General features: G+C 51.2%; 1 protein-coding gene across 1 annotated transcript; it reads left to right on the top strand.

Annotated features, from left to right (window-relative positions):
• The first annotated feature begins 208 nt into the window (after positions 1 to 208).
• On the top strand, positions 209 to 24,617 carry ZFR2 (zinc finger RNA binding protein 2). Its single transcript, XM_090290178.1, has 19 exons — positions 209 to 240; positions 754 to 991; positions 1,680 to 1,794; positions 2,369 to 2,584; positions 2,706 to 2,995; positions 4,557 to 4,739; positions 5,605 to 5,833; positions 7,033 to 7,181; positions 8,110 to 8,229; positions 10,162 to 10,301; positions 11,142 to 11,274; positions 11,878 to 12,068; positions 16,232 to 16,400; positions 17,928 to 18,066; positions 19,882 to 19,979; positions 20,283 to 20,378; positions 21,747 to 21,858; positions 22,627 to 22,724; positions 23,414 to 24,617. The coding sequence occupies exons 1-19, from the start codon at positions 209 to 211 to the stop codon at positions 23,582 to 23,584; spliced, it is 2,919 nt and encodes a 972-aa protein (XP_090146304.1). The 3' UTR covers positions 23,585 to 24,617.
• Positions 24,618 to 25,414: the final 797 nt, after the last annotated feature.

Genomic DNA, 25,414 nt, shown 5'->3' with positions numbered 1-25,414 from the left:
ATTGGTATTGGGCTAAATAAAGTCTTTGATGATGCTCTTCCCAACAAATAGGCTTTTAAATTCAAGGACTATGTACTGGTGGCTGATACTTAGCAGAGCTTGGGGGGCTGGGGTCAGAAAGATCTGGGTCTGAATCAAGCACTTGACATGCGTCAGTGATCCTCAGAGAGTTTTCTCTGCTGGACAATGTGGACAGATGGATAGATGGATGGCGCTGGCACCTTCTCTGCAGGTGGTAAGGCAGGAATGAGATGGTGTAGACAAAGCCTCAGAGCTGCACTTCCCACAGAGCCAGCCATCAGTGAAAGCTGATTTTTGTTAGTAAAGTTTTTAGTTTAGTGGTAATCAGTCTTCCACATTTTAATAATCGAGTGGATTCATTTGTCGTTTGGTTTAAAAACGCTGTTAAAGTTCAGCTTTCTTTGTGGAATCTTGATGTTGAAAAAAAAGAAAAGACTAACACTTAGGTGAATGAGCTGAGAAGTCTTCGAATAATTCAGGCCTGACTTTGCCACTTACCATGCCTCAGTTTCCTCTTCCGTAAAATGGGGCAACACCGGTCCCTACGTCACAGGGCTGTCAGAAGATTACATTTGTTCGTGAAGAGCACTTAGCACTCATCATCAAAAGGAACTGCGTGAAAGCAGGCATTGAAGCAACTGACAGCAGTGTCTGCAGTGGTTTATGTGCTCAACTCAAGGTCTACGTGGAGCTCCATCTGCAGCCGGGCTTTTGTGTTTGTTGTGGTTCTAGTACTCAGCCTCCCATGGCTTGGCCCGTCCCTGCCACTGGAGCCAGCTTCACCTCCCACCCCACGCCTGGAATGGGCCCTGCTATGACCCTGCCATTGACCCCGACGGCCACCCAGCCACCTAGGTCTGGCAGCCCAGCAGGATATGGCGGGTATCAGCCCCACTCCATCCAGGACTTTGATTATGGCTGCAGACTTCCAGAGCCCACACCCACACCCACCACTGCTTCCTCCTACCAGGTATCAGCCCACCTTTCTCTGACTAGCACCTGTCCGTCCTTGAAAATGTGGATGGTGTTTAATGGAAGAGCGATGTGGGCAGCCTGTACTAACGGATAGTCCAGGCCATGCCTTCACGCTCCTCATGCTCCTGTCCCTGTCCATAGAGGTGGTTGGGAATGGGTTCTCCTTGTTGGACCCTTCTGTTATGGATGATGCCACTTTCCCCACCTTGGAGCTGTAGGCCACAGATCTGGCCACTGCGTTTCTACTTGCAGTTGCCAAGGCACACCAGGCTGCACGTGGCCCATCCCCTGCCCACCAGCCTCTGCCACCCACAGGTCATCTCTGGTTGGGTCAGTACATGGCACCACAGGCCACCTGGGTAGCCAAGCTTCACACTTGGGCTCTGTCTCCTCCCTCCTTCCCTCTCTTGCCATTGTTTCTCCAAGGCCTTCGACTTCTCCCTCCATAGCAACCCTCCCATGCTTCTGCACCCTCCCAAAGCCCCCTGGCCTCTGTGTTTTGTCCTTGCCTCCCTGTAGTCCCCGATCGACCAACAGCCCGAACACTACTGTGAACCAAAATCCAGCCCTCGGCACAGAGCCCAGATCCTTGAGAGCCCCCTGCCTGTGTGTGGAGCGAGGGAGGACACACCTCACCCTTCCTCCTTGCTCTCTGTGTTTCTCCTGTGGAAATCCTCTTGTAGGACAGTTACGGCTATGAACCATTGACAGCCATCAGTAGCTACGAGAACAAGCAGTATCACCTGCCGGTTGTGGGTCAGCCTCAGCTCCCTGCCATGGCCATGCTCTGCCAACCAGGTGGGTCTCTTCAGGGTCAGACGGTGGGAGCAAGGGCATGGACGTCACCACATTAAAGTCACATTTAAACACCCCAGGTTCATAGGGAAGCCTGGAGTAATATGAATGTGAGGGCCTATGTGTGTGAGAGAAAAAGAGGTAAAAATGGAGCTGAAAGTGTTTTCCAAGGAAACTTTCCCAGGGTGGAGGAGGAAAGTTTTGCTGAGGATTTGCATCTTAGAAGTGGAAGAGATAGGGAATGCATGGAATATATACCCCCATTATACTCATGACACAGAGGAAGAGTCGTCTGGAAAGGAGTGGTGGGCACAGGTCACACATGAATCCCAGCTGGGATCAGAGCTCAGGATCAGAGGCCTGGGGCTCTGGCCTTCAGCCGATGCCTAGATGTGGTGGGGGAGGGGTGGTCCATGGCCAGTTGCACCTAGGGCTCACCCACAAGTGGGGGCCTGTGTTTGCTGTGGCAGCTGGGGAGGCTGGTTGTGGTGGTCGTAGGAAGTGTGGCTCTTGCTCTGTGCTCCCTGGGGACAGGGGTGAAGTCTAGCTCTTCAGAGGGTCTCTGCTTGCTCTCCAGGGGCCAAAGGAGCTTACTGTCAGCCCAGCAGTGGGTACAGCCAAGCACAGCCCCTACAAGCGCCCACTACTAAGGCAGCACAGCCAGCCAGCGTCCCCTCCTCCGCTTACACCTACCCCCCAGCATCCAGCATCGAACCCGTGGTCTTCATCTCCACCCTGCCTTCCTACACCTCATCCTCATCCTCCTACAGCTTCACCTCCACCCCATACACAGGTGAGGCAGTGGGGTCCCTGAGCATGAGTACGGGCGAAGCCTGTTACTCTACTTGCAGCCAAAATAAACATCGTCTTCGAAACCAGCCCATTTCCCTCTCATTCTTCTCTCTGCTTCTTAGGACAAAGCTATCCGAGCTGTTATATGTCGATGTACTCAGCAGCTGGTCCTCACTGTCCTCCACTGCTCCCCCGACAGATGCAGCCTCCACCCCCTCCACCTCCACTCCCAAAGCCTCAGGACTTTTCCCCGTGGGGTGGCTCAGGGAACAGCTCCAGTGCCAGTTCTGCTGGCAGCTTCACCAAGACACCACCGGTTCCCACCAGGCTGCTGAAACCCAAGCAGGGTGGGCCCAGGCAGCCCCCACTTCACTACTGTGACCTCTGCAAGATCAGCTGTGCCGGTGCCCAGGTCAGCCACCCCATGCCCAATGCCTGGCAGGCTCCACCACCTTTCTGCCCCTGCCTTGTCCCCTGTGGCCAGCTAGAGGTCAGGATCGTGGCCTTCCCCACAGAGGCCTGTTATGAAACTTGCAATGTCAAGTGTATGTCAGAATTACCTTAAGATTGCCCTATTGGTGTTTTGAGTGGAAGAAATGAGAACAACGCAACACTGTTGGGCACAGAAGGATGGTCTTGAACTCCAACGTGAGAGGGGCTTGTCTTCTCTTGATTTTGGAGTAGGAGAGGCAGTCAGCGAACCCTGCCTGAACAGTGAGGGCCAGGCAGACACGGCTAGCTGGGGGGAGCTTCTGCTGCAGTGCTGTTTAGGCAGGGCCATGGTGAGTGACAACAGGCACGGGGGAACATGTGTGCATGTCATCTAAGTGGAAGGAGTGTGGGCTCCAGAGCTGACCTCCCAGCCCTGCCACACTTATCACCCAAACAGGTGTCACAACCTCTCTGAGCCTCGGCCTCCTTGTGGGACAGTGTTTGCCTGAGCCTCACCACTCAGCATAACACGTAGTATGTCCTTGATGTGGCTTGAAAAGGTCAATTCTTGTTATTCCCAGGTTTGCTAATATTTAATAGCATGTTTTTAATTAGAATTTTTATCAAGATAGTTATAGGTTCACGTGTAGTTGTAATGAATAATGCAGAAAGGTCCCATGTACCCTTCACCCAGCTTCCCTCAATAGTAACATTTTTGAATTACAACCAGGATGTTGAATTGATGTGGTCTGCTCTTCCTCAGACATTCCCAGCTTTACTCATACTCATTTGTGTGTGTGTGTGTGTATGTACTTGGTTGCTTAGGTAAAATATCTGCAAGATTCCTGTGTTCCCCTCCCACTCCTGCCCCTGCCTCCCATCTGCCCCCAGGACCAGCCAGTGCTGCCTTGTATATTTTCCAGAGGTATTTTTATTCCATGAATGTTGGCTCTTGGCACAGTCAGTGGGCACTGGTTAAGTGGGTCCACTTTATATGTGTTTCCTGCAGCTTACCTCGCCTTATGGGTCCCAGGAGAGGTGTCTGGGGTGCCACCTAAGAGCTCGGTCATTTGCCAGATGCAGCCAGATATTTTGGGCCTAGTGGCGCAGAATGAGTAGGTCTGTGACCCATGGTGGCCTCTCTCATGTGTAGCCCCTTGGTATTAGCAGTATTCTAACAAGGAAGTGTAGCATGTGTCCTTTCTTGGTTTCTGAGCCCAGATTCTGAAAAGCCAGAATTTTCTTTCACAGTAACCCTCAAAAACAAATGTGTGATCCTTTGAGGATGTTGGCTTAAGAAACTCATTGATTTTTAGAAACAAAAGAAAAAGAAAAGGAAAAGAAAGCTAATGTCTTTCAAGTCTAACATTTGAGTCTGTTGACTAGTCTTAAATAAAGCGGTGCCTGTGAATGGAGGGGTGGGGGTGGTGGGCCTGTATTTCCGCCTCAGATTCACACACACCAGGCTGGTGAACTGCGGGGGACAATGTGGTGCCGGTGAGCACACCCCACCTCAGGCCGCCCTCACTATCTGCCAGCAGACCTACCGTGAGCACCTGGAAGGGCAGAAGCACAAAAAGAAGGAGACAGCTGAGAAGATGGGTGTCCTGCCCAATGGCAGCCCATGTGGGGTGCAGGCGCAGCTGCACTGCTACCTTTGTGATGTGTCCTGCACTGGAGCGGAGGCCTATGCGGCCCACATCCGGGGGGCCAAGCACCAGAAGGTAGGAGGCCCACACTGGCTTAGTCAGGGCAGCTGTGGGAGCAGCGGGGCTTTCCACCAGAGGGGGCACTGATGAGAGGAAGCTTTCCCTATAGGGCCCATGTGTCCTTTTTCCTTAGAAGCCAAACACCTTCCGGTTATAAAAGTCCTACTTGCCTCTGGACAAAAGCATGAAGCAATGTAGGGCTTGTACCTGGGCTCCTGAGAAACTGTTCTTGGCATTAGCTATGCTTAGATGTTTACATGAGCAAGAGTTTGAACATTGGTGAGAACATACAGTATATTCCATTTGGGGTCCTGCTTTTTAAAAAACAAAATTAAATAAAACTTAAATAGTAAGTTTTAATGTCAAGATATCGAGGATGGGGTGTTACTGCTCCTAAGTGTACATGTGTTCCTACAGAACGTAGACATGTGTCTATGGACATGTACACACATACGTCTTAGCAGGTGGCCCCTATCTACATATCCAGGCACACATTCTGTGTCCCCATCAGGGGCGGGCACCAAGTTGGTGCTTGGGATGCAGAGAACATCCCTGTCTTTCAGTCCAAGACAGTGGGGTTTGGAGGAATGAGGGCAGTGTTAGCCAGCACAGGGTATTGTTGTATTATTGGGCCTGTGTCTGCATGACTAGTGAGGGCCCAGAAGCAGGAGGCAGTTAGGAAGGCCTTCCAGAGGCAGTGATGCTTGAGAGAGCTTGGTAGCTGGGGACTGGGCAGGATCCCGGGATGGATGGGACCACATACTCTCATTTTCACAGGCTGCCAGCCCTCTCACACCCCCCGAGGTACTCTTCTTGCCTCTTGAAGCAGGTCAGTCAGGCCTACAGGTGGTCCTGACAGGGGAACCTGGGGCTGTTCCAGGTCTTCAAGCTATATACCAAATTGGGGAAGCCCATCCGCACCATAGAACTGGTACCAGGGAACTCCAGCTCAGCCCAGGCCACCTGCACCAGCAAGCCGGCCCCCCTTGCCGTTGAGAGCCCTGCTGTGACCTCAGCCAAGCCTGTGGAACCCGCTGGCTCCAGCATGCACACCCCTGGTGGGCTAAAGCTGGCCAAGAGACCAGTGGTCTCAAAGGCCACATGCATGGGTATGTGTCTCTGGGCTCACAGTCCTCATGCTGTGCCCTGACTCAACAAACTCTAGATTTAGAGAAGTGTTTGGCCAGTTAACTTGTGTGTGAGCAAGTGTGTCTTCTTGGGAGGGACTAAGCTACACCTGGGGGCGGGAATGTGAAGGGGGCATGCCTTCTCTCCCATACTCCTGCCAGGCAGCGGTGCTCCACTGCCTTCTGAACCTTTGATATGAGACCATTTCCCTGAAACCTTGGTAGAACCAATGGGATGACAGCACCGTTTCTTCCCATGGAGCTTGGGACGGACCCAGATGCTGGGGGCTCTCTGAAGCCCCACCCTAGGCCTGGAGAATCCCCTGGGCTGCTACTTCCCACGTGCTGGGAGTAGGCTCCTGCACACCGTGGTGCTCACGTTGGACAAACTGGGCTCTCACAGTTATGCGGGTACTGGGAGATTACGGTGGGCTCCTTGCAGCCCCACATATGTTCCTGCTTCCCTCAGGGGTGGGACACATCAGCCGTTAGCTGAGGGAAGTAATGAGCAGGTCATAAGCAGGACTGTATGTCAGGTACCCGGCCCACACCTGCTGCACGTGCATTGCCTGATATACCCTTCATGACTCAAGTATATTTTGTCATTAGTCCCAGTTTGCAGATTGAAAAACTGAGGTGAAGTGTGGGGAAGTACCTGATGTAGGCCACCCCATAAGTGGTGGAGGCAGGATTCAAACCCAGGTCTCTGACCGTCTCTCTTTACTCCTGTGCTTTTTGTGAGAGGGGGCTTATTTTGTTTTTAGCATCAGCAGCACTATGTTTTGAATAATCTCATGGTACTAAAGATAAAATCATAAAGCAGTTTTGACAACAAAGAAGCCGCTCCCTCCCACCATGGATTTGTCTAATGGGGCCAGGTTGCCTATGACCCTTGGTTCACCTGATGTCTCATTGTTGATTAACTAATGGCAGCACATTCTGTGCTGTGGGGCTTTCCTCAGTTGGGGGCCTACAGCCAGGGACCCTCTGTGGATGCATTCAGATTGGCACCAAACTCTGTGTGGGCCTCATTCTCTCAGCCATGACCCAAGCTGACAGAGAGGTGGTCTTGCAGGACCCTGTATCCAACCGGCTGATGTCACACAGGGGTGAAAGGGGCTGAGGGAGACCTGGACATGGTTTCTGGATGGAGAAGGTTGTAAGTGATGCAGTTCTTCCAGGGTCCCCTGAGCTGAAGGCAGCACGGTGCAGACCTCCAGAGGGGAAACTGGCAGAAAGATCAGGACAGCTGCCCACTCAAGGAGGCTCTGTGGAAGCTTCTGGAAGCTGCTGTGACTCAGAGCCAGTGGGTCCAGGCTACGTGAAAGAGGTAACTGCCAGCAACCATCTCGCCCTCGGGCATCCGTTATGTGCCCTTTTCATCTCTGGGTTCTGGTGAAGAAGGACCTTGCCAGGGTCGAGTTTTATGCCCTCAATCCAGTTCTCCATCTCACATTTACACACCCATCCCCAGGCAGACCTCGGTGAGTCATCCAGAACTTGCTGGAAGATGCAGGTGCTGGGTATCAGGTCTTAGAACGAAGACCTGAGGCAGGCAGAGGCATTCCTTGCTGAGTGTCACCACAAGGCACATGCTTATAGAGGCATTAGGAGCCAGCATGCGCCCCACGGGGCTGTCGCCCATGGCCTGCACAGTGGCCCAACAGGCATGTCTTAAACAGCCTTCTAGAACTCAAATTCTGAAGCTGCTTCAGCTACTTCCATAGTTCCCAGCCTTTCCAAGTTCGTCTAAAGACCGTGTGGCTAAAAGGAAGTGTGAACATCAGCATTTTTTTCATTTTTGTATTTTTCTTCAACCACTTCAGCATCTTGTTTTGTCCTGTGTCCTGTGCAAAATAACCACACCAGATAGGATTCCTGTGCTACAGACCTGGCCAATTAACAGTTAGGGAGATGAGGTCCATAAAAGCTGCAGCAAAAAAGAGAAGGGCACACGGTGGGTGGGCGAAAATTGAGACAGGGCAAAGGCGGGACCGCCACAGGGCAGGACATTAGCCAGAGGTGGCTGAGCCAGGGGAGGAGAAAGGGCACCAGATGGTGGCAGAGGTAAGCTCAGCATGGGACGCTCTACTGAAAGCTCCCCTTTGGAATAGCTCAGCAGACAGAAAGCCAGCACTCTGGCCTTAAAGGCTTTGCTGTCACTCCTCTGGGCCACCCAGGAAGGTTCAGTGCCCTGGAAGGGTGGAGGGAGGCGCCCTTCCTCAGGGATCAGCACTTAGCTGAGCTTTGTGTCTCAGGTATGTGACAACGAAGGCAAAGTGATCCGGTTCCACTGCAAGCTGTGTGAGTGCAGCTTCAACGACCCCAACGCCAGGGACATGCACGTGAGGGGGCGGCGGCATCGGCTGCAATACAAGGTGTACCTCGCAGGGTCCTGATTAGCTCATAGTTGGTGTGTGTGTGTGTGTGTGAGAGAGAGAACTTCCACAATTTCTACATCTTTGTCCATGTCTCAAAACACAGGTTCTTCCTCTGCAGGATGGAGCTTTGATAGTAGTTCCACACCCTCTGAGCCTCTCAAGCTGCATCCAGACATGCATTTACCACTGTCTGGTGGGCCAGAGCAGAAAACATGGACTTGCATTTGCCAGTTGATTTCATCTCTTGTAGATAAATGTTATAAAACTGCACCCGCTTGTTGCCAGAGGTGGTTCTCAGGCACATGGTCAGATTGTAGATGTGCACGCAAGACAAGACTCACAGATATTGCCTCATTTTCCCCAGACACTGAGTATTGGTTTGTTCACATCTGACACATGTTATGTTTCTTTTCTGGGGCCTCTGCCTGTGTCCCAAGCTGGCATGTGCTAGCTGAAAAGGGGGAGGTAGTGGTGTGGTATGTCTGAACGGTGTCCCTATGGGGAGGCATACGGGCACCAGCACAGGACTGAGTCTGTGAGCTCGAGAGAGACCAGGGTCCTGGTGCTGAGAGATTGTGACTTGAGGGGCCATTGCTGCAGGGGGTGTTGGGCTGTCCAGGCTGAGCCATCCTCATGGACCCCAGGGCCTCCAGTGTCTTCCAGCACTAGCAGGGGCCTCTTTCCCCATCCAGGGGGTGGTTTTGTGTGGCCAAGGAGCTCCCATGGGCCATTTAACAACCTGGGCTCAACGAGAGAGCACCTGTGTGTTTAAACATGCCTGACTCACAGGCCTCGAGTATGCTTGTGCAGAGCGCACACGTAACTCTCCTCAGGGTAATAAACAGTGGCTTCCAGGTGTTTTCTCCCTTTTTCAGCAGTTTCATTGAGATGTCATTCACACATCTCACAATTAACCCATACAGACTGCACTGTCGAATGGCTTGTACAGTATTCACAGAGTTCTGCAGCCTTCACCTCGCTCAAATTCCAGAACATTCTCATCACCCAAAAAGGGACCCATCCCCATTAGCAGTCAGTCCTCATTCTGACTGCTCAAGCCCTTTTTTAAAAACCACAAACCCATTTTGTCTGTGGACTTAACTGTTCTGGACATTTCACATAAATGGAATCACACACTCTGTAGCCTCTAGTGTCTGGCTCCTTTCACTGAGCATCATGTTTTCAAGGTTCATCCACATTGTAATGAGTGTCAAAACTTCCTTCCTTTCCTTCAGTGAATAATATTCCAGTGTGTGGATGGACACATCTTGTGTATCTGTTCACATGTTGATGGACACTTGGGTTGTTTCTGCCAATGAATAATCCTTAGACAACACTACACTTTCTTTTCTTTAATTGAATTTATTGGGGTGACATTGATTAATAAATTATATAGGCTTCAGGTGTACAGTTCTGTAATACATCATCTGTATACCATATTGTGTGTTCACCACCCCAAGTACCACTATACTTTGTGAATGAAGAAATTAAGTGCTAAAAACCAAGTTCAGCAAATGAATTAGTCATGCTATTTGAAATATATATTGCTGGATTTCACACAAGTGGTGTTTCCCCTGAATTATTTTCATTAGGAATGAGTATTTGTCATTGAACTTTTGGTTACTATTCTATGATGGCCAACAATTATTCCCCAGTGGTACCATAGCACCTTTAGCTCCTCTGTCGGGTACACAGACGGGGTTCTGCTTTCACTGTCACATTTGTTACTTGCATGTCAGTAATGTTTTGTCCCTCATGCTAGTTCCCTTTCCTGCTTTTGGGGACAAGGAGTGTTAATTAAAACTCTGGGGGATTGAAACCCATTGTTGTCTAATACAGCAGAGGGGCCTATCCCTGCATTCTCAAGACACTCCAGCGTTCTTGTTATGTGATGATCTCTGGTCTTACAGACCTTCCTTTCTTTTCCAGAGGAAAGTTGATCCTGACCTTCCGATCTCCATCAAGCTCAGCAACAGAGCCTGGAAGCTCTTGGAGGAGAGGAAGAGGAAGCAGAAGCAGCTGACCAGGAAGCGGCTGGAAGAGCTGCGGCATTGGCACGCAGAGATGAAGTGAGGGGTCCCTTCTTCTCACCCTCCTGACACCTCTGCCCCTGGGGCAGCTTTGAGAACCAGATGTCTGCTTGCTCGCTCACTCGTTGGAGTTAGGAGGACATCTGTTCTCTCTTCCAGAACCCAAATGCTCATGACCTGCATAGTTGGCAGGGGACACAGCACTTGTGGGGACATGGAGAATTTTAGGGCTCACCACCCAGGCCCCTGTGCACAGGTCACTCTAAGGATCTGCCTTAGTTAGTGCGAGTCACCTAATAAACGAGGGATGGCATGGGCCTGCCAGCCAAGGTGCTGGCACTCTTGGGCCTGACTCAAAGGGACTCCCTTTTGTCCCCATGTCCCCCAACCTCTGGTATCCTGTGACCTCTTGTGTCCCTGTGTCCCTGACCCTTGGTGTCGCTTGACTGCCCACGCATTTGTCATCATTCTCCTTCACCCTCTAGGACAATTCCAAAGCATTTCATGACATGGTATCCAATTCACGGAAGATCCAAAGCAGCGTCTGAGCTGCAGAATGAGGCCTGGAATAGTCTTGGGGGCTGTGGCCACGTAGGCTGGCTTCTCCCTCCCTAGCAGTTTCTCTTGGCCTGTGTCCTCCTGGCCCTTGGAGGCTTAGTCTCCCTGGCGTATGGCAAGTGTTTATACAGAAGCCCTTCGTGGGCTCTCATGGGGTCCCATTCAGCTGCTACATCTCCTCAATGGTCCTAGACCCTCAGCCTGGCTCAGCCCGAGGCCCAGGCAGCAGGAGCTATATGGCTGTCCCATGCTGCTGGCCCTGATGTGACAAGCCCAGGCCCTGCAGCTGCTGGCAGCCCTTTGTTTTCTTGTTTCCCACAGGCACTACGACCTGTGCAGGAGGCGGCTGGAGGAGAAGCCGCAGGCCCCGGATGAGCACCTGGGATACCCGCTATTGGACCAGGACCCTCCTCTTCTCATGAGCAGGCCAGGGGTGCCTGCCATCACAGCTGTGGTAGGGGCTGGTCTTGTGCTGAAGTGCTTACCGTGTCACTGGCATCATGGGTGGGTGATTTTCTCACAGCCACACTTCAAAGACCTGAATTTTCCAGGAACGAGGAGTAGGACTTTGTACCAAGACCCCTAAAGGGGTGTCTGCCTCTCATCGCTAGTCACCGATGGGCGCTCCAGGCCCTGGCCTCATTGCTCACCACAATGGTCCCTTTAGTTTCCTGAGGCCCCAGTTGTCACATCTCTTGGGGGTCCTCAGTTGTGTACCTATCTGCGCACGCATGTTTGGATGGGAACCTTTGATCTGTACCTTACTGGGGAACAGGCCCACTGAATTGGCAGAAAAGCCTCTGGCTTGGAAATGTAAGAGTGTCACTACAGGGGAGCCCCCGACCCCTCTCAGCTTCCTGTAGCCATCAGGGGAGGCCCTGGGGTCCTCGCTGGGTCACCACCCATGGGTACCCATCATTCCTCAGCCTGGCTCCATTCCTCATATCCTCCTGCTTCTGGTGCTGCACCTCTGCAAAGCTGACACTCCTCCTGTCCCCTGGCCACCGGGTCCCCGGGACCCCTTAGCCCACTGTAACGTGTGCACCTTTCCTTGCAGCCTACACAGCAGCCAGAGTCCATTGAGGACCGCCACATATTGTGTAAGCACGCCACCATCTACCCCACAGAGGAGGAGCTCCTGGCTGTCCAGAAGGCCGTGTCGCACTCGGAGTGCGCCCTCAAGCTGGTGTCCGACACACTGGCAGAGGAGAGGTCCAGAAGCCCAGAGCGGAAGGGCAGTGAACGCAGGTAATGGAGACCACCTCGTTTCCCCTGCCCGGGGCAGGTGGGGCAGGTGGGGCAGTTGGGGCAGGGGCAACATGGAGGGGGCGGGGGTTCTCACAGGATGTGGCTACCAGGAGGGGCAGAAGGGCTCCTCCTCTGATTGGCTTTGAGCCTGTGCAGTGGCAGGGGATTTCCAGCCTGTGGGCGGCATAGTCACTGCATCGCTAGTGTCAGGGCTGGAGCCCCAAGGTTCAAAGGGAGTTTTAGTCTCAGCTGGTGAGAGCCGTTGTTCCAATACCAGAATTTACTTATTTCACCAAAGGTGCATCTAGAAATATAGTTCACAGAACACGAACCACCTCTATTTGCTCCTCTGCAAAACATGATAGTGTGATTCTACCTGGATCCCTCCACTTCATGGAGCAGACACTCCCACTTAGTACCTGTCTGAGTCATTGCTCAAAGCCCTGTGATTATGGCGACACAGAAAAGTCCCTGTGCCCTGTAAGGAGTCATCACCCAATTGGAATAATTTAAGGGGAAGTTAGCTTTTCCAAGTCCTTTCTCTCTGAGTGGCTTCTTTTTTATTTCCTTTTTTTATTTTTATCTTTTATTGTGAAATAGTCATAGCATGGAGTTTACCATCTTAACCACTTGTACGTGTACAATACAGTGGCACTAAGAACATTAGCAAGGTTGTGCAACCATCACCCACCATTCACGTATTTCTGGAACTTTTTCATTATCTACAACAGAAATCTGGCCTTGTTAAACTCCCCACCCCCTTCCCTAGCCCCTGGCACCATTGTTGCACTTCCTCTTTCTATGGCTTGGCCTGTTCTGGACATTTCATGTAAGTGGAATCATGCAGTTTTGTCCTTGGCATGTGGCTGATTCCGCTTTATCTGTTCACTATAGCATTTGCTCCCTAGAAAAGAAAACATATGCCACCATGAGTTACAAAGTGTCAACAGTAAAATGAACGAGCCCCTCAGCTTAAGCTTGCACACTTCCCAATACGCTACATCTACTTGGGAAAGTAAGCCTTCTTCACCCACCTGGCAGGGAAAACAAAGGTGCCAGGGAGACACTTTTTCAGCTCTCTCCTGGTGCCCTTGAAAAGCCAAACCCCAAGACCGCAAAGTCTTATGGGAGAAGTCTTTGGAAGACGGAGCCATCCCAGCTCTGAGGCTTTCCTGGGGTTTTGTGCTTGCTTACAAGCGGGAAACATGGTCTGGCTGTGAGGAGTGACACTGCCTGTAGCCTACTCTCTGCGGCCTCTGAGCCTGTGCCGATAGGCTGACTGCACAGAAGCTCCCCAGAGGCGTCTAATAGGCAGACAGGAAGGACGCCACATCCCTTAAGTCTGCACTCAGGTTTTCTGAACAACAAATACCCCCTCACTTAATGCTTTGAAGTTCCCTCCAGTTTTTTCCCTGTACACTTGTTTTTCTTTTTACTTTTTATTAACTTTTTATTTTGAAATAATTATGGTCTCATAACAGAAGAGTACAGGAAGGGTCCTTGGATCCTTCCTCAGCTTTCCTCAGTGTGGACATGGAAACAACCTTAGCATGTGTCAATGTAGGAAGCCGACACGGGCCTTCACGTTATTTTTCAGAAACATGGAAATGTATTTATTAAATGGGAACATAGTAAGCCATCCTGTGGATGTTCCGTTATTTATGTAACTGTTGGAAAGAACATCTTAGTGTTTGTTTTTTTAAAAACTTTTATTATGGAAATTCTCTAACATACACAAACTTTAGCAGACAGTAAAGTTATAATGACCACCATGTGACCATCACTAAACCATGACCAGCTCCCCTGATTTCACTTGTCTTGGCCCTTCCTCCCTACCCCTTCCATGGAGGTTAAAAGGAGATCCTATCAGACATCATAGTGTTTCTTTACTAAGTATTTAGTGAGTACCTGTCTGTAAATATTAAGGACTCTTTATTTAACAAAACCATAGTGCCATTATCTTACTTTAAAAAAAAAAATAACAGTAGTTCTTTAACATCATCTAATATCCAGTCAGTGTTGAAATTTCTCATTATCCCATAGATAATCATAACGTGTTTTTTGGTGTTCTGTGGTTTGTTTTCCTGTTTTATAGTTCGTGTGAGCTGAGATTCAAATTGGTTGAGAGGTTCTATCTGCAGGTTCCCCCCATCCTCTGTTTTCTGCTTTCTCTGCCTTTACGAGTCTCAGTTGCAGAGTCTGGTCCTTGCCCCAATCCAGATGTCCCTGCTCTGGATTTTGCCAGTGGCCTCCAGAGTCAGGTCCCCTCGGGCCTTGGGCTTTAGAGCTCTGTAGTCCCCAAATGGATAAGAATATGTAAACATGTTTTTTATAAAAAGATTATCTCCTGTTCTGGCCAGCTAGCTCAGTTGGTTGGAGCATCATCCTAATGCTCCAGGGTTGTGGTATCAGTACCTGGTCCAGGCATATACAGGAATCAACCAATGAATGCATAAATAAATGGAACAACAAATTGATGTTTCTCTCTCCCCTTCTTCTTCTCTCTTCTCTAAAATCAATTAATAAATTTAAAAAATTAAAGTTTATCTCCTGTCCTTAGAAATGTCACAAAGAAAACAAAGTGGTGACTAGAGAGTGGCAGGAGAGGGTGGCAGCTTCTGCAGCAGAGGATGGGACATTTGTCTAGCAATCGCTCATGTGAGGGCAACTCACATACCAGTCCTGGGAACTGGCAGAGGAACAAGCCTCATGGTGCTGAAGGGACATAGGAAGCAGCTTGGGGTTAAAGCAGAAATTTTTGACTGGTGTGCTGCAAGAATTTTTAAAACACGCAATACCTGACTACTTAGTCAGGGCCACTGACTTTTCCCTTAGATTGTCAAATTTAAAAAGGACAACAGCTGTCAGGTCCGAGACCCCTGAATAGCAAGATGGGCTCTGGTCCAGTGGCGAAGAAAAGCTTCCACAGAGCCATTAGGAGGTTTTGCATGTTTTATTGGTGTGTTGCAGCAAGAGTGCTGATGACATACACTCTCACGCCTACTGCGCAGTGCAGCAGGTTTATATGTGCTTGGTGAACAAAGGTGGCTTTCAGTGAAGCGCTTACACAACACATGCTGTATCAGCTAACCGGAACTTGCGATCTGAAAGTAGGCCCGACTCCATCTTAAACCTTGGCCACATATAGCCAGGGGCCTTCCCCTTACAACAGCCAACACAACAGTAGACGTCTGGCATGAATGCTCTGTTTTGAATCATAAATACTTGTATATAGGTCACATAATAGATTTGCATCTTATTGGTCACACCACATAATAAGGTTGTGTTTGATTGGTTAGCTTTTGGTACCAGAAATCCTTATATACAACTATAGGCACCAGATTTTTTAAAAAGTCACTTAGGAGCAAAGAGGATAGGTAATTACTATTATTATTTCTTATAAATAAAAATTATACCTATTTTTTTGTCAGATTGGCAAAAACTATACTTTTTTAGTGTGCTGCAGAACTTTAGTAATTAGTGTATGTGTGCCATCAGATGAAAAAGGTTGAAAATCACTGGGCTGGAGCATAAGGCCCAAGAGGCTGTGGTGGGAGAGGATGATGGCAGTAGGTCCAGCTGGGAGCCTCGGGCCAGGGAAGAAACGTGGGTGCCCCATCCTGCAGAGGGCCAGTGCTGGGAGGGTAGATGGAGAGCAGATGGGATGATCAGATTCACACTGCAGAAAGGCAAGGCTGGAGTAGGGATCTTCCTCAGAACACTGTGGCCTGAGCACTTGGATGGCCCTGCTCGCCGAGGGTCGAGACTGGGGTGAAGCAACCCCAGAGAGAGCTTAGAAGGTGCCCAAACCCAGGGGCTGACCAGGGTGGCACCAACTGCCTGAGGACCAGGGGCCACGAAGGATGCCATCATTGGCCTTTATCAGGAAACAGTAACAACCACCAGCCCTTACTGAGCACATATAATATATCCATTGTGATTCCCAACACTTATCAGGTATATCTTCTCATGTCTCCTTTCGTCAAGTGCACTCTGAGAAATGAAATGGGGCTCAGAAAGGACCCATTTCACAGATGAGGAAGCTGAGGCCACAGAGGGCCCAGCAAGCTGCCGACATTCCCAGACCCAAGGCAGAGCCACGTGCTCCCTTCCTCCCTGAACCCTCTTCTTACAATGCATTTGTGGGTTTGTCTTCACAGCAGCGTCAGCCCCTCTGCTCGGATCCTGAAAGGCGTGGTGCGGGTCGGCCTCCTGGGGAAAGGCCTCCTCCTTCGGGGTGACAGGGATGTGCAGCTGATCCTGCTCTGCTCCCAGAAGCCCACCCGCGCCCTGCTGCAGAGGGTCACTGAGCAGCTGCCCCAGCAACTCCTGGTAAGGGTGGGTTACCTCCCAGTGGAGGGGAGGGGCAGGACTGCCAGCCCTCTCTCAAGAGCCCCTCAGGCTCCCTGACAGGAATGGCTTTGCTTCCATAGGATTTTTAGAAACGAGAGAGGTTGTCATTATTAGATATAATACAAACCAGTTTGTTTGTTTTTGGTAAACACTTACAAGGAGAAAGAGGTGGAAACTTCAGGGTTCCTGTATGAAGTGAGTTCAGGGTAAAACTGGGAAAATGTAAATGTCCCACCATGAGAATGGTAACCTGCCATTTAAAAGGGAGATCCAGTGCAGAAAAGAGGAAGGAGCCTCGCAGGTCGTGAGGCAAGATGAATTATGGGAGATGGGCTGGATTTTCTCCATGAGAGCAACTTCTCAGGTGTTGGCGTAGCACTTTTCTCATGACAACTGGGGGAAGAGTGAGATCACGTCATAATTTAAACTGATCATCTTAGGTTAAAACAATCAGTTCCCAGGGCAGTTTCTTCCTGATGTGTCTGGCACTGTTCCTGAGGAAATTCTGCCTCGTTCCTCCTGCTGACATAGTGAGTGTGGCAGTAGGAGGAACGGGGCCACCCTTGAGCTCCCACTCTGGTCAGGAACAGACTAGCTTCAGTTTATCCCCTGTGAGGAAGTTAAGCCTGTTGCCAGGTAGAGAGCACCCAGGGACGTGTCCAACAGGACAGAAGGAGGTGTGTGTCCTGGCAGATGTCATTTAGGTTGTTTCCAGTGTTCTGCATTGCCACTGAGGCCGCATAAAATAACTAACCTTGTGCACATGCCACTCCACATGCGTGGGAGCTCACCCTAGGGCAGTCACTGGGTGGAAGGCATGAGCCTGGGGCTCCTAGTAAGTATTGCCAGGTCAGCTTCTGCTAGTGGTTTATAAGATGCATGAGCTGCTCCTCAGACTTCCAGAGTTTCGTCCTTCTCACAGATGATGATGGTGCCTCATTATAGTTTTAACTTGCTTCTCTCTTACTGTGGGGGTCACCTGTGGCGTTGTGTAAAAAGGGACACTTCTGTTTCCCTTTCTTCTAACTCTCTGTTAGATTAATGGCCAGTTTATTGTTATTATTATTACTATTATTATTATTAGTGTTGTCCTTGTTAAGGACATTCTTTACATTTGGAGGCACCTTATGTGCTAGATTGATCATTTACATGTATTTTATTTTTTAAATTTTTTATTTATTGATTTTGGAGCGAGGGAGAGGGAAACATTGATTTGTGGTTCCACTTATTTATACATTCATTGGTTGATTCTTGTATGTGCCCTGACTGGGGATAGAACCCACAACCTTGAAGTATTGGGATGATGCTCTAAGCAAATGAGCTACTCAACCAGGGCATCTATAGGCGTTTCTACATGTGTGCACTTCTGGAAGGTGGGGCTATGTCTCAGTTCCATGGAGGTTCCAGACGCTTGGCACAGGGCCTGCAACTTGACTTTGTCCTTGCTGTTTGCACCTGTCTCTCAGCTAGAGTAATGTGGCCTTGTGTTATGTTTGCACTTCACAGATGGTGACAGAGGACAAGTACGAGGTCTCCTCTGATTCTGAAGCCAACATCATCATCTCATCCTGTGAGGAGCCCAGAATACGGGTCACTGTGTCTGTCACCTCGCCCCTAATGCGGGAGGACCCCCGCATGGACACAGGTGTGCAGCTGGGCCCTTCTGTCCAGCATCCCCTCCCCACGCTCTCAGCTGGCTTAGGGAAGCATCTGACTCTGCTCAGGGCAGGGATAGAGGGTTGGGGTGCAGCCTTCTGGGACTTCTATCAGCCCTGGATACCACTGGTCAGATAAGAGCTGGACCTTGTGTCAGTGAAGGAAACAAGCTGGTGATGGAATGTCAGATGGGCTCAGAACTGGGCTGTGTGTGTGCTCCTGGGCCTTACCTGGGCCATGCCCCTCCCTTGCCCCCAGGCCAGTGTAGGCACCTGTGCTCTGCCCAGGGGAAACCAGCTATGCCAGGTCCCCACGAGCTCAGACTGTCCAACTCTCTGTAGCTGAGGCCACAGCAGAGATCACAGCAGACCCTGCTGGTCCTGATACAACTCTTGTGGGACATGGGGGTCAGAGGCTTAAGGCATATTGACATTGTCTGAGGGAGTGGGAGGGGGTATTGGCCAGGCCAGAGGCAGCGAGGGCCTGGAGTCACCGCCACTGGTGAAGGCCAGCTGACAGGGAGGCACCCCGAGGCTCACTGAGCCATGGAACCTCCTGAAACAGCCCCTAGGACTATTTTCCAAATTCCATTAACTCTTTTTTTAAAAAAGATTTTATTTATTTAGTTTTAGAGAGAGGGGAAGGCAGGGAGAAAGAGAGGGAAAGAAACATTGATGTGAGAGAGAAACATTGGTTGCTTTTCCTACGTGCCCCAACCAGGGACCAAACCTGCAACCCAGGCTTGTGCCATGACCAGGAATCAAACTGGCGGCCTTTCACTCTGCAGACCGATACCCAGCCAACTGAGCCACACCGGTCAGGGCTTTGTTCAAGATCTTGAACCCCCTTCATGATTGTTGTCTTGAGGGCCACCAACTACTAACATTTTTCTTTAAATCAATTAATTTTTAACACAAATTTTTAAAGAGGAGGACCTTTGACTATTAGTGGAAAGCCATATCAGTTGTCATAAATAGAGTTGTCTATAGAGGGTGAAGAACAACACCATTAAATTCTAGCTGAAGACCCTGCTAGGATCTGCTCGGCCAGGGGAAATTGGGAATGTTAGAAAATGTTAAAGATCTGTGGCCATTAGATGGAGGTTGACTGGAAAGATCTGAAGAGACTCGGGAACTCCTCTGTGACTATGACCACCAGGAGCCCATCAGCCTCATGCAGGTGTCCACACCCCAGGCTGGCAGTGGCTGGAAGGGTAGCTTCCAGCCCTCCTCAAAGTTATACTCCTGCCACCATGAGATCCCATGAGGCACGAGATCCCTGGGGATATTTATGGGTGAAAGTGACACCTGTGCTCCACCATGTGACCTAAATAAACCAGGTGTCATAGCATGAGATGAGAATAGTCTTGAAGCAATAGTAGTAAGAAAGAAAGACTGGATCTTCATTTCCCTCAGACATGGAGGCCTTTGTCATCCATGAATGGATGTGTTCAAATATGACCACTTTCTCCCTTTGAATTATTTGGAAGTTTCTGGATATCTGGCTTAATTCATACTTTTTTACCTGCACTGTTTTCTAACCAAGGAATTCGGTGCTGAAGGCACGCAGTAATAAGCATTAAATACTTTCCTTTCCTCGTGGGCACTAACTCCAGAGGAGATAGGATTTTCACAGAAATGATTTCTCTAGTCTCTAGTGTCTGAGAGGAAAGAAGATCTGGGGGGAAGCATGTATCTTCCAGATAAATACAGTGAGTCCCAGAGAATTGAGAAGTGTGGCCCACATGGGCCAGGGGGGAAGCAAGGTGGGAAAGGCACCTTACCCACTTGCCCTTTTCTTCTAGAAGGAATGGAAGTGCCTTTGCCTGACCCAGGGGACATCTTGAACCTGGAAAAGTGTCTCCAGTCACTGGCCACCCTCCGCCATGCCAAGTGGTTCCAGGTTGGGGGAGGCAAGGTTGGGAGGGGGGCCACACACGTCTGTCCTGTTGGCTGCGCCCTTAGCTGACTCCTTGGCTAGCTGTTTGGCTCATGCCCATTTGGGAGTGGAGCCTGCTCCCTGCCACCGCCCTCCAGGCCAGCCCACTGTGCCCCCCTGGGAGACCATTCCTGCCCTCCACTGCCAGGACAGGACCCCTGGCCCAGCTCACTGCCCCCAAAGTCTGCCCTTGTTCCGTTGGCCTCACACACACACACCTGTGTGCATGTGGCTTCCAGAGCTAACTGTGTGCTTCCTTCCTCAAAGGCACGAGCCAGCGGCCTACAGCCCTGTGTAATTGTCATCAGGGTTTTTCGAGACCTCTGCCAGCGTGTGCCTCCCTGGGGGGCTCTGCCAGACTGGGTAAGGCAGTGCCAGGCAGCCACCCCCAGAGGGCTTCATTTCCTCCTCGGCAGACGTTTCCCTTCCTAGCACTTGGCATTCCTAGAAAGGGCTGGCATCAGCCTGAGTACCCAGGAGAAGTGGATCATGGTAGAAGTGTCTTAGGGGTCCTTTGGCACCAGGAAGAGGCCTGCTCTGGAGTACAGCCTCACTTGACTGCATTTCTTAACCCTTTGACCCTGCAGACCAAACTAGGCAGCGTGCCAGGGCAAGGGCACCAGGGATATGTGCAGCATTAGCACAGAGGGCCTGGGCAGCTCAGGGACCCAGTGCCCATCCTGGCTCCACTCTGGCCTCCGAACCACCCCTATCTCCTGTGGACGGGGACCCCCTGCAGCTCTGACACCCTACCACCGCCACCGCCACCAGTAGGCCCCAGAGCCCATGAGGGTGGGGGGAAGAGCAGAGAAGAGAGAGTACAAGAGTCCCCATGCCCCCTAAATACCTAAACTGCTGAGTTATGAGACCCCCAGCTTCCACCCTCTCTGGGGTCCCCCACCCTGTCTTTCTGTGGGATTACATCTTATCCCTCAGAGGTCTGTCTCTGAGTGTTCTGCTCTCATTTCACATACCCACCCACCGACCCCCTTGCCAGTGCTGGGTGGGACGACCTGTAGGGTTTTAAGTTGTTTACATTATTCCTGGGAAAGAGCCCAACTCCCCTGAACTCTGAGGGATGTTTGCATTCTATACACAGCCTGCTGCTGCCAGTTTATCTCCTCCCACTCCCAAAGCCAGGCTCTTGGACAAGCAAGCCCATCCCACCCCGGCCCGGGTGACCATTGGCCTTTCTCTGAGGGCCATCTCCAAAACCGAGGGTTCTGGTGCCCACCAGGACCTCTGCCTCCTGTCCAGTTGCTCTCAGCACCACCCCCTTGTAGACAGCACAGGAGCCTGAGTTATTAGTACACAGGCCCTGCCCTTGCAACCCACCTTGATGGGGTGGCTCCTTAAAGGAGGAGGCACACCTGAGCAAGTCATGGAGTCACTGTGACCCTGGTTAACTGTACCATGGGTCACAGAGAGCAAGTATCTTTTAACCCTTGAAACACTAGTTTGCGATGTTACAATTGATGGGATTTTGCCGATGGGGAAACTGAGGGTTAGAGAGTGAAGAAACCTGCCCGTGGCCATACCAGGGGAAGGTAAGGTCTCAGCGACCACCACCCTCTGTAAAAGTCAATGGTGGAGTTAGAGAAAGAGCTGGGAAGGGCCACCTATCCTGGGGTCCCTGGGAGAGCCCTAGAAGCCCCTCAGAGCAGGAGGTGAGCTGGCTAAGGCACTCTCCTTGAAGGCACAGTGTCTCCTTTTCCGTCTTACCCGGCCCAGGCCATGGAGCTGCTGGTGGAGAAGGCTCTGAGCAGTGCCACGGGACCCCTGAGCCCAGGGGACACCATGCGACGGGTCCTGGAGTGCGTGGCCTCAGGGATGCTCCTGACAGGTCAGTCCACATTGGCTGGGAGCCCGGAACACTGGGGCACATAGCAGAGACTGAGGTACAGAAGGAGAACAGTGTCTAATCCAGATGGGAGGAAGAACACAGACGTGCACACGCATCCCCCAGCGGGAAAGGGAACAGCACAGTAGTAAATCTAAGTCACCTGGCCACAAAGGAGGCCAAAGGTCCAGTGCAGTGGGAGCAGGCGAGGGGCCGGCCACCTGTCTGTCACTCATTCTTTGATGGCAGCCCACCCTGTCTGGGAGCCCCAACTGCCACTGTGTGATGGCCTTGGTAGGAATATTTCCGAAGGAAATCAGCATGCAGATCATAGGCTATGTATGGAGATGTTCACCATGGTGTGGTTCACAGCAGAAAGGAAGAGAAGATCATGTGTGCTCATGAGATGTCAGAGGCAGAGATGGTGTTTTCCAGCCATTTTAATTATGTGAGATGATACCATACTAAGTGAAAGAAGAGAAAAACACACTGGCCTGAGCCTGTTTATGTATCTCCCTGCTCGTGCACACGCCCCCACAGCAGCAGGAAGGAGCTCTGCTGAGTGTGCTTGTGGGGACAGGGAGGAGTGGCCCAGATGGGATGCCCCAGGGGAGATCCTGTGCCTGCCGAGGGCATGCCAGCCAGGTGTGACTGTGGGGACAGAGGGGTCCAGTCACAGATCCCATGCTCGAGTCCTCTCAGGCCCCCGGGGTGGCAGTCTTTCATGAGGGTGCTCTATCTTCTTTGCCACCCCCACTGCCCCACGCAAAGATGGACCTGGGCTCCAGGATCCCTGTGAGAGAGACCAGGTGGACGTACTTGGGTCCATGACCCTCCAGGAGCGGGAAGACATCACAGCCAGCGCCCAGGTAGGGTGGCCAACCTCTCTGGCTCCCCAGTTCTGGGCCAGCTCAACCACACCATGGGCAGCAGCCTGCTTGCAGCTATGCAGCAGGAAATGGTCTGGGCTTCCCCTTCCCTGTCCCTGCAGAGAGGGGTGGCCCCAAGGGTGACAGGACTGTTTCTGGGGGCAGGCCCAACCTGGCTCAGAGCTGAAGCCACCACAGTGATGAGGTGCAGACCTGGGCCCTCACGGGCTGGGACGGTTCTTAGTTCGCTTCCCCCACCCCCTGGCCCCGTGCTCCGTAAATATACCCAGCTTGCAGCTGGTCAGCCTTGAAAAAAGCAGAGCCCTCATCTGTGGTTTCCCTTTGGTTTGTAAGTTTATAAGAAAGTCTCCCAGTGGTACAAAAATCACATTGGGCCTGACATTTAGAAATAATCTTAATGGAAAGAATCAAATTGCTTACAATCAGAGCCAACAGGGAGATGCAGAATTTGGGGTCCCTGTAGTGAGGCAGGAAAGCACTGATGTTCCAAGAGGCTTCCTGGCAAAGTCCTGCCCTTCATGGCCTGAGCGACTCCCCATGCAGTTCCTCATGCCTGACGGTAATTGAGCTCAGCAGTGGCTAGAAGAGTATTATCAAGGACCATCAGGCCTTGGGGCTGGGTGAGCTGAACCCAAGCGGGAGGGTTCTGACAGGTTGTCTGCCCCCAGCATGCCCTGCGCATGTTGGCGTTTAGGCAGATCCACAAGATCCTGGGCATGAATCCCCTGCCACCACCCAAAAGCAGGCCAGGGCTGCGCTTCAGGAAGAGGCCTCAGGAGGCGGGTGAGGCTGGCGAAAGTCCAAGGAAGCAGACCAGCCGGGTGGAGGGGGCCATGTGAGTAGCCTCTGCATCACTGACGTTGGACAACTGTGTTCTTCTTTCCAGTAATGTCTCACAGGTTTCTTTATAAACACTTGTGCTTTGACCATCAGTGAAATTGCATCTCCCAGGGATCAGAACCTCAGGGTGGAGCAGCACCCCAAGGTGCCCCTAGTGCTGCATAGGTGTTGAAACTGTAGCAAACTGATTTTGAACCCTGGAGCTTTTGCTAACTTTAAACTCACCTGGGTTTATAAGGATGTGGGTTTATAAATTGCTTCCTGTGGCTGCCCCAGCCGTGTGTGGACTTAAAATCACCAGGGCATGCCCATCCGGGGCCCCTTGTCCTGAAGGCTAGCCCTGGGAGGCAGGCCAGGCAGAGTTGGGCATGGGGGCAATCCCAAGGGTGCACCTGGGCCCAGTCTGCTCCAAACACACTGACCCTCCCACTCAGCAGCCTGGAAACGGCTCCTCATCTGGGGTCTGCTGGGCCTGAGCTGGGCTCCTCGCCATCCTCGCTTTGGGGAGGTCAACAGGGCTAACTGCTCCTCTGCGCCCCCTCCTGGGAGCATCTATGACCCTAATCTGCCCTGACCTCAGACCCCCACCCCACCCTGACCACTGAGTGCCTTCTGCTTACAGAGGAGTAGCTCTGTAACATTTCATTTTGGGCTGGGGTTTGCCCATTGTCTTTCTCCTATTCCCCTGCGTAGATCCAGCCTTTGTGGGTCCAGGGCTCGCTTCTTGAGAGCAGGTCTGGAGGGTGTACCTAGTGCAGGACACAGGGTCAGACACCTCCTGGTGGACATGGTTCCAGTACTGGTGGACATGGTTGTCATGCTTTGTCCAAACCTCCCTTTTTGGTGACCAGTTTTCTTGGCTGGCATAAAGGAGAAAAGCTCATCTTTGTGCCAACTCAGTCTATAATCACTTGATTTCTTTGATTTTTGTGTCTGTGTTTAAGTGCAGCCTCTGTGCAGCTTCATGTCTGATGTCTTTGTAGAGCTGCCTGGAAATTTGGAGGGCAGGGGAGTAAATGAGATATGTGTGTCCTTTGGTGTGGGCCATTCAGTCCTTTGCTCAGGATGCAGGTGACCCTGCTGGACTCTCAGGGCCCTGGGAAGGGGCGCTCCACCAGCTGTCATTTCTTCCACATATGAAGCACAGGGGATGGGATCCGGACATCCTTCACCTCACATGGGGAGCTTCGCACCACACAACCCCTCTCTCCCTTTGATCCTGATCAGCGACTCTGCCATTTACCCAGCCACCTAGGCTGGCTACTACCACCACCTGTGGGGAGTCATCCTGGGTTCCTTTGTGCTCAGGAACTCCCACTTCTACTCTCCAGCCACATTGTCACTCTGCTGCTTCAGCCCTCCCTCAGCAGGAGCTCTGGATGAAACTTGGAATTGCACTCAGGATAAAACCCTAAATCCCAATGAAGCCTCCACAAGAACCCATCTGCCACTTTCTCCCTCAATAACTCTAATTCAGACTCACCAATCTTTGCTTGTCATCAGACCAGCCAACCTTGTTCCTACCCCCAGGGCCTTTGCACATGCTATTCCCACTGCATAGTAAGCTCTTCTCCTGACCTGTATGACTAGTGACTCCCCTTCAGGTCTTAGCTCAGATGTCACCTCCTCAGAGAGGCCTCCTTGACCACCTCAGCCTGCCACATAATTGATTAAAATCACCTGTTATCTGCCCTGGCCAATAGTTCAATTGGTTAAATACACCAAAGTTGCGGATTCAATCCCTGGTCAGGGCACATACAAGAATTAACCAGTGAGTGCATAAATAAGTGGAACAACAAATTGATGTATGTTTCTCTTTCTCTCTCTCT

The sequence above is a fragment of the Furipterus horrens genome, unplaced genomic scaffold (assembly GCF_987537825.1).
Source record: "Furipterus horrens unplaced genomic scaffold, mFurHor1.1.pri manual_scaffold_10, whole genome shotgun sequence".
In the NCBI taxonomy this organism is placed as follows: Eukaryota; Metazoa; Chordata; class Mammalia; order Chiroptera; family Furipteridae; genus Furipterus; species Furipterus horrens.
This window is presented reverse-complemented; position numbering and strand designations above follow the sequence as displayed.

Excerpts from the sequence above, each read along its gene's own strand:
- ZFR2 (XM_090290178.1), top strand. The coding sequence starts at position 209 with ATGGCGCTGGCACCTTCTCTGCAGGTGGTAAG. Across the intron at positions 16,401-17,927 it reads AGCTGCCCCAGCAACTCCTG|ATGGTGACAGAGGACAAGTA; the intron begins GTAAGGGTGGGT and ends TGCACTTCACAG. Across the intron at positions 18,067-19,881 it reads GGACCCCCGCATGGACACAG|AAGGAATGGAAGTGCCTTTG; the intron begins GTGTGCAGCTGG and ends CTTTTCTTCTAG.